Source organism: Emydura macquarii, unplaced genomic scaffold (genome assembly GCF_026122565.2).
Source record: "Emydura macquarii macquarii isolate MOO-44397 ecotype Brisbane River unplaced genomic scaffold, CSIRO-AGI_Emac_v2 contig_1551, whole genome shotgun sequence".
NCBI lineage: Eukaryota > Metazoa > Chordata > Testudines > Chelidae > Emydura > Emydura macquarii.
Window position 1 is genome coordinate 15,676,375 of NW_027131688.1, and position 12,716 is coordinate 15,689,090.

The window sequence follows — 12,716 nt, forward strand, 5'->3', positions numbered from 1 at the left end:
GCCAAGTAACAAGAAATCCGTATAAACAAGTGAGGCTAATGTTTAAAACCAGGCACGTCCGGTGGAACTTTGCATGATTTCTTAAGGATGCTGACTGAGGGAGGCGTCTTTTCCTCTTTAAAATGTCGCTGGCTGTCTTGTACCTGTGTTGACATTCACACCCCCTCTGATGGGAGAAGACCGTATTATAAGCATTGCCCTCTGACAGAATTTGCAGTTACCTAGTAGCACACTGTCCTTCCGAAACAGATTCTCCACTGCTGCTTTATGCAGGGAGAAGTAGCTCTAGAGATGCACCCTCTCCCTCCTTTTATTGCTGAACATGGGGAAACCTGCTGCCTGAAGGCTCATCATTTTAATAAAGGCTCATTTCCCTTTAAATATTCATTTTTCCCCTTTCCTCCTCTCAGAGATTGGGTATTGAGAAAACTGACCCCGGGACATTGACGGATGAAGAGAGAGAGAAATTTGTGAGATTGGATATTGATCCAGCCACCATAACATGGCAAAGAGGTACCAGAGCAATAGGCAGCTGAATTGACGGACATGAAAAATGTGTGAAAAGTGGAGCTGTAAACGTACAGGGAGCTGTGGTTACTGGCAAAACACGGGGGTCTGACATGCATTCTCAACAGGATAGATTCATTTCTGGCTCTTATTAGAGCTCAGTCTTGAGCAATTGACACAAATGGCTTGAACCTGGATGTGCTCAGGTGGGATTTAATTAATTGCTGCACATTTGTATTTCCGCCTTTGCCAGTAGCTCAGTGAGAGAATACAAAGATTGGCAGCCATGGTTAGCTAGCTGCCTAGTCTTCGCCACACTGAGAGGAAGGGAAGTCCGTAGGGCTTCAGCCTGGCACTCAGGAGAATCGGGTTCACTTCTCTGCTCTGACGCAGACTTCCTGTGTGACCCTGGGCAAGTCGCTTGGTGCCAGATTTCCAAAGTTGTTTTACACATGGGTGTTGTGTAGATGAATGCATTAAAGACTGTGAGGTGTTCAGATGCTACGTGGATAAGTCCCTAGGGTAGATATGATACCATTACTTCCTTACAGAACTCTGACAGGGCTTTCAGCTTCAGCCTTTGCCATTACCGATCAATGGTTTGGGTCCTCAGCTCACTCTGGAGACCTACATCAGCTGTCACGCTGCCCCACTGCCTCTTATTTTTCCTGTCTCAATCCATTAATTTCACTTCTTCAGTCTGTGTTAGTCGTGTGGTAGAATTTAATCAGGTCACCCTGTTAGCAGATGTTAAACCTTTTCATGTACTGATTTCACTACTCCCCTAGTTGCTTCAGTTACAGCTGCCAGTAAGTAATGATATGTGATTAATTAAAACAGGGATTTTAATGTCAGAAACAGCATTGTTTGGACTTTTACTCCCTCTAGAATAGCTTTGCACAGATGGCTTAACTCTCTCTATTTAATTATTTATTGTCAGAAATGTTTGAGTAACTGAGTAATTCAGCCTGAATAACACTTTTTTCTGAAGTGAATGTTAAACTTCTTCTGTATGTGGCATCCCATTAAGAAAGGAATGTCTCTTGAGTATTTAAATTGTAGTTCAAACCTGGGTGGATAAAAATAATTATTTAAATAACTATAAAATCAGTTTTGTTTTAACAAAAAAAAAAAAGATTTTTAAAAATTTTAATATTTTTTACAATCAGATTTTTTTAATTTATGTGTTTCTAGTTCTTTATTTTCTTCCCATTGTATAGCCTTAAAATACTGAAGTGTGTTTTTTGTACTTGTTTCTTTAATTAGGCCTTGTCAACACACCCATGTTTTAACTATACCGGTATAGTTGGACATGTTTATCCGGTCTACTTTATTCCACTTCCTGTACAGGAACAAGCTATAGTAATATAAGGCACTTTTATGCCGGTATTACTGGATCCACATTAGGGCTTGTACTGTATAGCCATAGTGGTTAAAAAAACAAAAATCACACACACACCCCTAGTTGAAATAGTTATACTAGCACAGAATCTATATGAAGACCAGGCCTTTGTAGAAATAGTCTCTATGCAAAATCTGAAATTCTGCTACATTTAGGAACTAAAGTTTCATTATCTTTGCTAAAAAAGGCAAGAGCCAGGAACTCATTAACATCCTACTGGGAGAAGAATACAAATTCAAACACAAAACAGACAAGCAAACAGCCTGTGCTATATTTGCAACCAATCCCACTTTCTGAGGTATTGAACTTTGCACAAGTCAAGAAAGTTGAAATGCTTTGACTAAGTTAATTATTTGCTTTTGAAAATCTAATCCTCAAGTGCCTAAATATGGATTTAGGAACCTATTTTTGGGGAAAGAAAATTGGCCTGTGTGGTTTTAAAAAAAAAATAAAATAAAAAAGTTCACAACAATGTACTGAAAGTCTCTGAATTGACTTTTCTTTTCATTTTTTTAACACTGAAGTAGTTTAGTTTGGTGTTCACAAAGATTTTATACCACTCAGAGAGAAGTTTTTAATAAATATATAATTTTAGCCCCTGATATTGTAGACACTTTATTCACTTGTTTAACTTTATGCACAGAAATCAGTTGGAGTGAGTGTGTGACTAAAACTATGTGCCTATTTGGTGGCCTGCTTTAATGTCAGTGTTTTGTTTTTTACCTATGGCAGTTCTGTCACCTACAATAAGATATCCTGCCAATAGCGACTTTTTTTTTTAAAAATGCATTTATTAGCTGTTGTCTTGTAAACTTTATTTTATGATTGCAATTTTGCAAATTTTCAATTTAGTTTTACAAAACTTTTACAAAATTTTAAATAAATAGATTTAAAATCATTCACTGCTTCAAAGCCCCAAATAACCACACACTTATATAACAACACCTAGCTGTACTATTGCACTTTTCATCCATACATCTCAAAGCACTTTACAAAGGAGATCAGTAACATTAGTCGTCATTTACAGATGGGGAAACTGAGGCACAGGTGATATGACTTGCCCAAAGTCACTCATCTGGCCAGTAGGAGAACTGGGATTAGAACCCAGGTATCCTGAGTCCCATTCTGGTGCTTTATCCATTAGACAACACTGCCCCTTTTCTACAGCACTTTACATCTTCAAAGCCCTCTCTAGTTATTGCAATCCTCCCTCTACCCCATGAGGTCACTGGAAATAACCATTAGCCCAACTCCAGTGGCAGTAGCTGGCTGTACTTATTTTACAGGTGGGGGAAATTGAAACAGAAAGACAAAATGACAGAGCTAAGATTAAAATTCAGGACCTCTTGCCTCACAAATCCATGCTCATTCCATAGGAGATGCTTCTAAAACCAGTGTGATTAAATAATCCCAAGATGTACCCATGTTTTATAGGGCAGAAAACAAAGATCTGAGCCTGCCTTAATGCCTACCCTACTATCCAAATTCATGTTTGCAATCCAAACCCCACTAGAGACAGAAGTAGAGTCCTTTGGGATGTACTGTAGGATTTTACTTTGCAAATATAGCTGAGTAATCAGCAACAGACTGAGATGCTTGCTTTGCCAGTGCTATAAAAATACAATCTCTTTGGCCTTTGCAACAGGCTGATTAGTAGTTTTACTAGCAAAAGCAAACCAAAAAGTGAAAAAGGTGGACTGATTTATTTTAATTTCATTGATTGCATTCAGAGATTATGCTATATCTCACATCAACGGGAAGTGAAATGTGTTCTCAGGTCTGGCTCCCAGAATATAATGGGACTAACATCATCAGCAATATACTGTGAAGCGTTTAAACTTGCAAGCAGTTGGCTGGAAATAACAAACCTGTAGTGAATGCTGAATGAATATTTCTCACACCCAGTTCTGTTGTGACATGCAGCACTAAGGAAGAATTGTCCAATACTAAAACAGTAGCGTCTGAGCGTTTCTTTATGCAGTTCTTTGTGGATCCTTATTTCTCTCTCACACCCATTCATATTTCCCATTCTGTTCTTGTTGCCTAATGGGGATGAGACAGCAAATGGGATAATATCAAGCCATTTTTAGAGAGGAAGGATGGCCTTGTGGCTAAGGCACTGGGCTGGACTGTGGATGTGGATTTGATTCCTAGATCTGCCACAGTCTTTGTGCAACCTTGGACAAGTCACTTGACTTTTTTCTGCTTCAGTTTCCAACCTGTAAAATGGGGAGGCAGTGTTGCCTAGTGGATAGGACACTGGACCAGTACTCAGGAGACCTGAGCGTCTGTTCCTGGCTCTGACGCTGCCTTGCTCGGTGACCATGGACACGTCACTTTGTCTCTCTGTGCCTCAGTTTCCCCGTGTGTAAAATGGGAATGATACTGACCTCCTTTGTAAAGTGCTTTGAGATGTATGGATGAAAAACGTGATATAAAAGCTAGATTTTATTAATACTTGATTATAATACTTCTGTTCCCTTTGTCTTATGTGTGTAAATTGTGTCTCTTACAATGTGTTTGTACAGCACCTAACACAATGGGACCCTGATCTCGGTTGTGACCTTTAGGCGCTACCATAATACAACTAAGATGTAGTAATAACTTGTAAGAGTGCTTTAAGATCTATGGGTTCAAGCATTATGTGCATTTAGTAGTAGTATTTTAGTTTTTCTTTAAAAGAGGATAGTATGTCTCATCGCCACCCCTTTTCTTAGTGATGTTGTCAGTGTTCTGAGTGACAGCATGGACATTGCAAAGTTTGAAATCGCCAGTGTGAGCTTAATGTGGTGTTTCTCTTTTGCTCCTGCAATCCCCACTTCCTCCTGCAGTGATGGACACAAACGACAGGTTCCTGAGGAAGATCACTATTGGACAGTCTCCGACAGAAAAAGGCTTCATGCGAACGGTAACTAGTTCCTGCCTCTTGGGGTGTTGAACCCTTTGAGAAGCATGCAGGAAAACGGTCCCTGAATAATATTGTAATGTTCACTTCTTCCCCTGGCAATTTAACAAATGTGCATTCTGCAGTCTCCCTGCTCAAATGAAGGCGAGAGGGTGTGAAGACGAGCCCCCTAGCCGTGTTACAATTCCCACCCCAAACCCTGCCGCATTTGGTTTTAAAGTTTGGTCACCAAATAGTTCCTCCTTGAATATTGGTTTCCTGGTGGGCTGGAACGATCAGTGTAGAGTCTGGTTACCTAAAACCAAACTATGTGGCTATATATTTTATTTAGCACAGCAATAATCATTTACAGCTGGTCCAAGGACTTTGTTTCTTATAGAGAATACTAGATATGCTGCAGCACGGAGACCAATTACTTAGATCACTTTTTAAAATACATGCTGGCATAAAACTTTATACTTGGTTTCTGATGCTAAATTACTAACTAATTTATGTGCCTAGAGAAATACATTTTCATATAATATTAGTTGAATAAGGTGGTACCTGTACATTTTTCTTTAAATTGCAGAAAAAGCCTAATTAAACACTGAATTTTAAGCTAAGAGCTCTCTGTTGGTTGTGATGCTATAGATCTGTTTCTTTTAAAATGACAAAAATATATTTCCAAGAATTCAGTGCAGCTAAAATTTCTGCATAGCAGCCCCGACACTTTTTTGCTTGTCTTTTACAGGCCCAATTTGACATCACGGTGGCAAGTGAAATCATGGCAGTCTTGGCACTCACTGATGGGCTAGAGGATATGAGAAGACGATTGGGCAAAATGGTGGTAGCCTCAAGCAAGAAAGGAGAGCCAGTGACTACAGATGATCTTGTAAGGACACCATATAATCACTCCATCCCTAAACGTAGAATTCTCCCTCTTGCAAGTGAAAATCCACTGATGTAAAACAATGGTTCCATATAGGAGGGATTGGAAGCTATTGAAAACTAAAGATGAAATCCTGGCCCCATTAATTCAGTGGAAGTTTTGACTTCAGTGAGGCTCAGATTTTATCATGAGAGAGAGAGTCTTCTTGATGCTAGGGCAGCTGGGTTGGGAGAGAGAGAGTGTGACACACACACACACACACACACACACACACACACACACACACACACACACACACACACACACACACACACACACACACACACACACACACACACACACACACACACACACACACACACACACAATCAGTCAAGATGAGGCTTCAGCCCTAAAAATTAAGGGGGGAATATTCAATGGTCAAAATGTTATGGTGAATCCTATAGAAATGCAGCCATTTAGCCTTGCTAAGAAAAAATAATCCACTATTTCCCACTAAAATGAGCACTCACTGACCCATTGCCTAACACGATTTCATTGACACCCACCTGAGTGTAAATAGGTGTGAGTCATTGCTGAGTTTGGCACAGTATCTTTCAAAAGCCTTCTTTGCAGAAGGCAACAATCAGCACAAAAGTGAGACATTGGGAAATGTCTGTATTTATTTCACCTTGGTTTGAATGAGCCCTTCCAGAAAACTGGGTCCCTGTATGAAATGTACTAATAAAAGAATCCACCCACTGTACCAATATCCCAAACTAGAAACTGTCACAAATACCTTAATATTGAAGCTCCTCTCGCCCACCCGCCCCACTTTGAATGTTGGTGGGATAGTCACTTTGCAGGGTGACCAAAAATTCAGCAGATTCAGACTTTGCAGATGAATGATTTAGCTAAGTTCCAAAACTGGGGGCCCCTTCCTGAAAATGCCCTGGTTGAAGCTTTCAAAGTATTGGTTGGAATTTGGGTAAAATCAGTCCTGAATTGTAATTGCTCTTTATCTAATTGTATTTCTGTAACTGCAGAGTAGGGGATCGCAGCAAATCTAACTCACTGCTTCTCTTGGCTATTCAAGTCTCTTGCTATAGATTTGGCCTCCTCAGTTTCACAAGCTAATGCAGTAAAGACCCAACACTGTAGTCCTTACAAAGGCAAAATTGTAGCTGACTCAATGGGAGCCTTGTCTGTCCAAGCCCTTCAGACGTGGCCAAGAGAGCAGCAGTGATTTACCTGTTTTGTCTGGATCTGAGAAACTTGGGAAGAAGTTTTGGAGCAAAATTTAATACCTACAAGTTCCTTGTAGGGTACAAGGACAATAGAGGAGTTGGGGGGAATAGCTGGAATTGTCTAAGGGTCGACTGAATTATATAGAACTCCAATGTCATGGATATTAACGTTGCTTTGCAGGTTTTCATTATTTTCTTCTGGAGCTGGTTAAAATTCCAATCGATCCATTAAATGTGAACAAAACCTTTGCAGAGTGAGATTGAAACTGAAGTTAAATGAACCAGTATATGTCATGTTTTTAATAATTGCAAACTCTCCTTGTATATAATCCATCTGAGATTAAAATTGTATTATCATTTTTAATCTCATCTGGATTAAAATGGTCATGGTGAAAGAGACGATTCAGGAGTCTGAGGGTGGATCTTAGCTCACTTTTTCAAATCCAAATGGTGGTAGTGACTTAAAATTGTTACTGCCAGGGCTGTGTAATGGTCTCAGTTCAGGTCCTAGTGGGCTGGTGTCAGTCATAAAAACTCCCTCTCTATTGACTCTAATAGCTGGAATGTGCATGAAAATAAGATCACTCACTTGGCCTTTGCAGGCATCAGGAGGATTGAGGCTGGGGGTAGAGCTGTGTGCAAGGGAAGTTTATGCTACTGCTGCCCAATCTCCACCCATTCTGTGAATAAATAGAAGACATCATTCTCCAGGACAATCTGGCACTTCTCGCAAGCCAAAATTCACTGTAAAAAATTGTTTCTGCAAGACAGATCTAGCCAGAATGCAGCAGTTGGATGCCTTAGTTCTGAGGCCAATAAATGTAAATTTAGATACTAAAATGAAAACAAATACATTAAAGACATTAAGGGTTTTTTTAATCCTTAAATGGGATTAGATTAAAAGAAATAATGCTGCAGTTGATAGAGAAACTGGGGAAGTTAGAACAATACACTGTGTCCACGTGTCTTATTTATACCGCAACATTCTCCTCCCCATTTCATGACCAGAGTGTGTAACATTCATAAAATTGGTACATCAGTAAGTGCTACTAGCTTGGTTCTTTGAAGGATCACCATGATGGAGCAAGAGCCTGGGTGTTGACTAGGAATCTCAGAAGAGTACAAACATAGTCTCAGTAGATCTTTGAATTGATGTCCTGTTCTCCTTTGTTCCCTTAGGGAGTGACCGGTGCTCTGGCTGTCTTAATGAAAGATGCAGTTAAGCCAAACCTCATGCAGACGTTAGAGGTGAGCAGTACACTCCTTCATTGACAGCTTCTGTGTGGACATTCTCTAGACTGGCAAATTCAAAATGAAACCTGGGAAAAGCTGATTTAATTGCAAAGCTTTAATTTCATTTGATGCCTGTAAAAATGGATCCACCTCCCCTGGATCCACCTCTTTCAAGTGGCAGGTGGATGATGTGAAATACATTTCCTTTTTTTAAATTAAAGGGAGGAAATTTTGTATCTACTAGCCCAGGGGAAGGGCACTTGTCCCCATGTGCTTTAGGGCTGCTGGAAGGAGCTCTCACACCAACTACAGCAGGCTCTCCTTACTCACTGATCTGTCCAGGCTTGGCACAAGATTTTCCAGCAGGATATTTATAACGGGGGCTATGATTTGGGAGGGGAAGGAGCAGATGTGAGGCCTGTGATCCCATGTACAGTTTGAACCCAGTTGGGGTTGGCCCTGCTTTGAGCAGGGGGTTGGAGTAGATGACCTCCTGAGGTCTCTGCCAACCCTAATCTATGATTCTATGAATCCCTATTAGTTGTTACAGTGGAGCCAGGGGCTAGAGTAAGGGGGATCAAGGAAGTGCAACTCTCTCTCTGTTGAAAGCAATGAGGAGCTCCCTTTTCTCTCCCTGGCCTGGGGAGCATCCCCTGCAACTCCCTCTCCTGATTGGCTAGTGCAGTGAGTGTCACCCTCTCTGTTTCTATCTCCTTTCACCACGAAGTAGAGCACAAGATGATGATTTAGCTTTATATTTCCTCTCACCCCCACCCACTTGCTACATTTTACCCCCTCTCCTCCCACAGTTTGAGGTAAATAAATAACTGAACATGCTTCTTCGAGTGATGGTCCGTGTTGTATTCTACTGTGGGTTATGCATGCGCCATGCGTCCAGAGCTGGAGAATTTGAAAGTAGCATCCATTGGTCCATGCATGCACCATGGCTCATGTCATGCCTCCGACCGAGAGGATAAAGGGCAGGGCGGACCGATTGCCTCTCCATTTCCTTCCAGTCAGAACTTCTCTTGTTCGTAGCTTCAGCTTCGTCCCTTAAAATAAGACTTAGCTTTGTAAATAGTTTTAGCATTTTGTACAGTTGGTAGTTTTAGTGTAGATTAATCATTGGGGGACCCCCATACCCTGTGCGGGTACTGGACTATCCCAGGACTCGGGGCTTCACACTCTGCGCTTCTTGCCCATGATCCTTCTTGATCAGAGACGACCACCTACGCTGCCTGTACAGCCTCAGGGAAGCTCACATCGCAGCGAGGTGCAGTATCTGCCACTCCTTCCCCATCTGTACCCAAGAAGGGCGCCTCCGAAAATACCTCATAGGAACAGCCATGAGCCCTCAATCAGACACCCCCTAACCCCCCTACATCGGCCTGACTCAGCAAGAAGTGAGAGAAGCAAGACTTCTGCTCCTAAGTCTAACACTGGTGCCAGAGAATCTTCCTCGATAGACCCCCTGGTGGGATCTTCTAGGGAATCATATGTATGAGACTCTTCCTCAAAATCCACTTCGAAGAAGTTGGATGGGGCTCTGAGCAAGCCCCACGCTTCAGCCCAAGAGGACTTAGTCTGTCCTAAGTCCCAGAGGCTTGACAAGAAAGCTCATAACATCAGGCTCCATCTGTCGCGGAACACAATCCATTGGTACTGTCATCCTCGGCACCTTCCAAACCTCTGGATCTATCGGCACCAGTGAAAACTGTTAATCGCCTATCCCAGCACCATCCTCGTCTGCACCCTCTCTGGCTCTGATGGTCTGGACAAAAACGAACCCTCTCAGTCTGGGGAGAACTGGGTCCAGTGCCCCTCCACAGTACATCTTTGCACTCCTGGATTTGGAGTCCCTTCTATCAGGTCCATTTCTTTCCAGGGATGTCAGAACACCACCTGGTGAATTGACTGCTTGCAGAAGTTTATCGCCCAGTCCTTCCTCGAGATGCAGCTTCCCTCCAGCGGCACTGCCTCTAGAACAGGAATCAGCAGTCTCCTCATTGGGAGACTCTGATCCAAAGGAGCCTTCGTTTCCTTATCTTACATCATCCTCTGCCACCCAAAAGACTTACACCACCTTGGGACCAACCTCTCCATTTAGCTCAGAGCCATTAGCACCCCATGATATGGGGGCCTCCATGTTCCCCTTTTGACCCTTCCTACTAGCCGTATTGGAGACCCTAAAAAGCAATACGCCTCGATCAGGTCTGCTGGAGAGTCGCTCCTCCCCTCCCCTCGAAGTAAGCACTCCACTCAGGTCCATCTCTGGATCCTTCCAAAGAGGAAGAGCAAGACATACCAGATCCAGCGGTTCTGCCAGAACCAGCAAGATTGCCATTGTCATCTCTGGATGAAGCAGTAACCCCTATGTCTCCGTCCCCCCCCGATGAGTTCAGGCAATTCCAGGATCTTCTTCATAGAGTTGCTGGTGAACTTCAGATTCCTCTGGAAGAGGTTCAGGAATCCCAGCACAAACTCCTGGACATCCTATACCCATCTGGATCCAACAAAATAACGCTCCCTGTTAACGAGGCTATAATAGAGCCACGTAGGGCTGTTTGGTGCATTCCCACTACCTGTGCTCCCACCCCCAAGGGCAGAAAAATGCTATTATGTGCCAGCCAGAGGGTCCAAGCTTTTTTTTTCTCACCCGTCTCCCAACTCTTTGGTAGTCCAAGCAGCTTTCGAACGGGCTAGATAGCAACAACTGTGGTCTATCCCTGTGGACAAAGAGGGTAAATGTCGAACTGTTGGGGAGAAAGGTATTTTCATCATCTAGCCTCCAGTTCAGGGTAGACAACTACCAGGCACTACTGGCCAAATGTGATGACTTGAACTACTCCAAGTCTTCCATAACAGGACAGAGTTCATTTCCAGGTGTTGATAGACAAAGGAACAGTGGTAGCGAAGACCGCTCTCCAATATACAGTTTATGCCACAGACACCTCTAGAATCATGACTACGGCCATCATTATGCACAGAGTCGTGGCTCCATATGTCAGGATTCCCTATAGAGGTTTGGAATACTGTGGAGGACCTCCCCTTGCGATGAATCACAGCTGTTCAATCAGAAGATGAAACAGTCCCTCCAATACCTTAAAGGACTCAAGGGCTACCCTCCACGCTGGGGATATACACTTGCCCCCAAGAGGAAGATCCATAGACAGTTGTCTAGACTCATGGCTCAACCATTTTTTCATCAGAGGCCTTATGAACCACCATGCAAAAGGCATAGGGTTCAAAGCTCCTATGACAACAGGCTCAGCATTCCAATCTCAGCCCCCAAAGGGGCACTATTTTTTAAGGGACCTTGAGAGCTGAGAGCCACTAAGTCCAACATCGCCTGACCTTCACACACCATTTGGAGGTGTTCTAGCACTCTTTCTGGAGTGCAATAACCACAAACCAGTGAGTGCTGAACATCATCTGCTCTAACTGTATGTTCAAGTTTGCATCTCTACTCCTCTACACCCTCCTTCCCTTCGCCCTTTCAGAGACCACTCTTATAAGACCATTCTCAAACAAGAGCCTCACTTCCTATTAGACTAAGGAAAAATAGAACATGTCTCCTCCTCAATACAAAGGGAGAAGCTTTTACTCAACTTACTTCCTCATATTCAGAAAGAACGGCAGATGGAGACCAGTTCTCAATCTTTGCCACCACAATCGCTTCATTCGCAAACTCTAAGTTTCATGTGGTCAGGCTGGCCTCGATAATACCATTTCAAGAAAAGGACATGTGGTTTACAGCTCTCGATGTGAAGGATGCCTATCTTCATGTCAATATTCACATCAGAAGAACATTTTCCCACAAAATACAGATGTCCCTCTGATTTTAGACTACATCATTTCTCTAAAGACATCTGGCCTATCCATCAGCTCCCTACGAGGCCACTGGGCAGCGATCAGTGCAGACCATCCTCCTTTTCAAGGGCACTCAGTCTTTGCTCACCCACTGACCACCAGATTTTGGACAAGCCTGTTTAGAACCTTCCTGCCTATTTACATGCCTACCCATCAGTGGGACTGAAACCTTGTTCTCCCTGCATTCACAAGGTCACCCTTTGAATCCCTACCTTCCTGCTCCATGTTCCTTCTCTCCATGAAGGTCGCATTCCTCTTAGCCATCACCTCAGCCAGAAGGGTTGGCAAGCTTGGAACAATGATGGCAAATTTTCCGTACACTGTGTTCCATAAAGATAAGGTTTTGTTACATTTACATCCCATATTCACCCCCATGGTTCTTTCAGAGTTTCACTTGAACCAGTCGATCCACTTACCTGTTCTGTGTTCTTCCTTAAACTTCATGCTACTTCAGAGGAACAGAGATTTAATGCCCAGCGAGCCTTGGCCTCTTACCTACACAGAACAAGACCAATCAGGACGTCCTGAAGACCATTCGTTGTTATAACAGAAAGAAACCAGGGACAAGCACTCACCACCCAGAAGGTTTCCATATGGATCGCTGACTGCGTTCTATCTAATCTGTCAACTATCACATCTTCTCTTCCCACCCCCAAAGGGTAAGAGCTCAATCTAGCAGGGCACAAGTAGCAACTATGGCATTGC

At 42.9% G+C, this 12,716-nt stretch overlaps 1 protein-coding gene across 1 annotated transcript in view; it reads left to right on the top strand.

The window, feature by feature from the left end:
* MTHFD1 (methylenetetrahydrofolate dehydrogenase, cyclohydrolase and formyltetrahydrofolate synthetase 1) overlaps positions 1-12,716 on the top strand; it is a 68,562-nt gene that overhangs the window by 33,622 nt on the left and 22,224 nt on the right. Inside the window, exons 16-19 of the mRNA XM_067554925.1 lie at positions 411-513; positions 4,741-4,817; positions 5,545-5,685; positions 8,088-8,156. Coding sequence (XP_067411026.1) covers positions 411-513; positions 4,741-4,817; positions 5,545-5,685; positions 8,088-8,156 — 390 coding nt within the window. The remainder of the gene's footprint in view (positions 1-410; positions 514-4,740; positions 4,818-5,544; positions 5,686-8,087; positions 8,157-12,716) is intronic.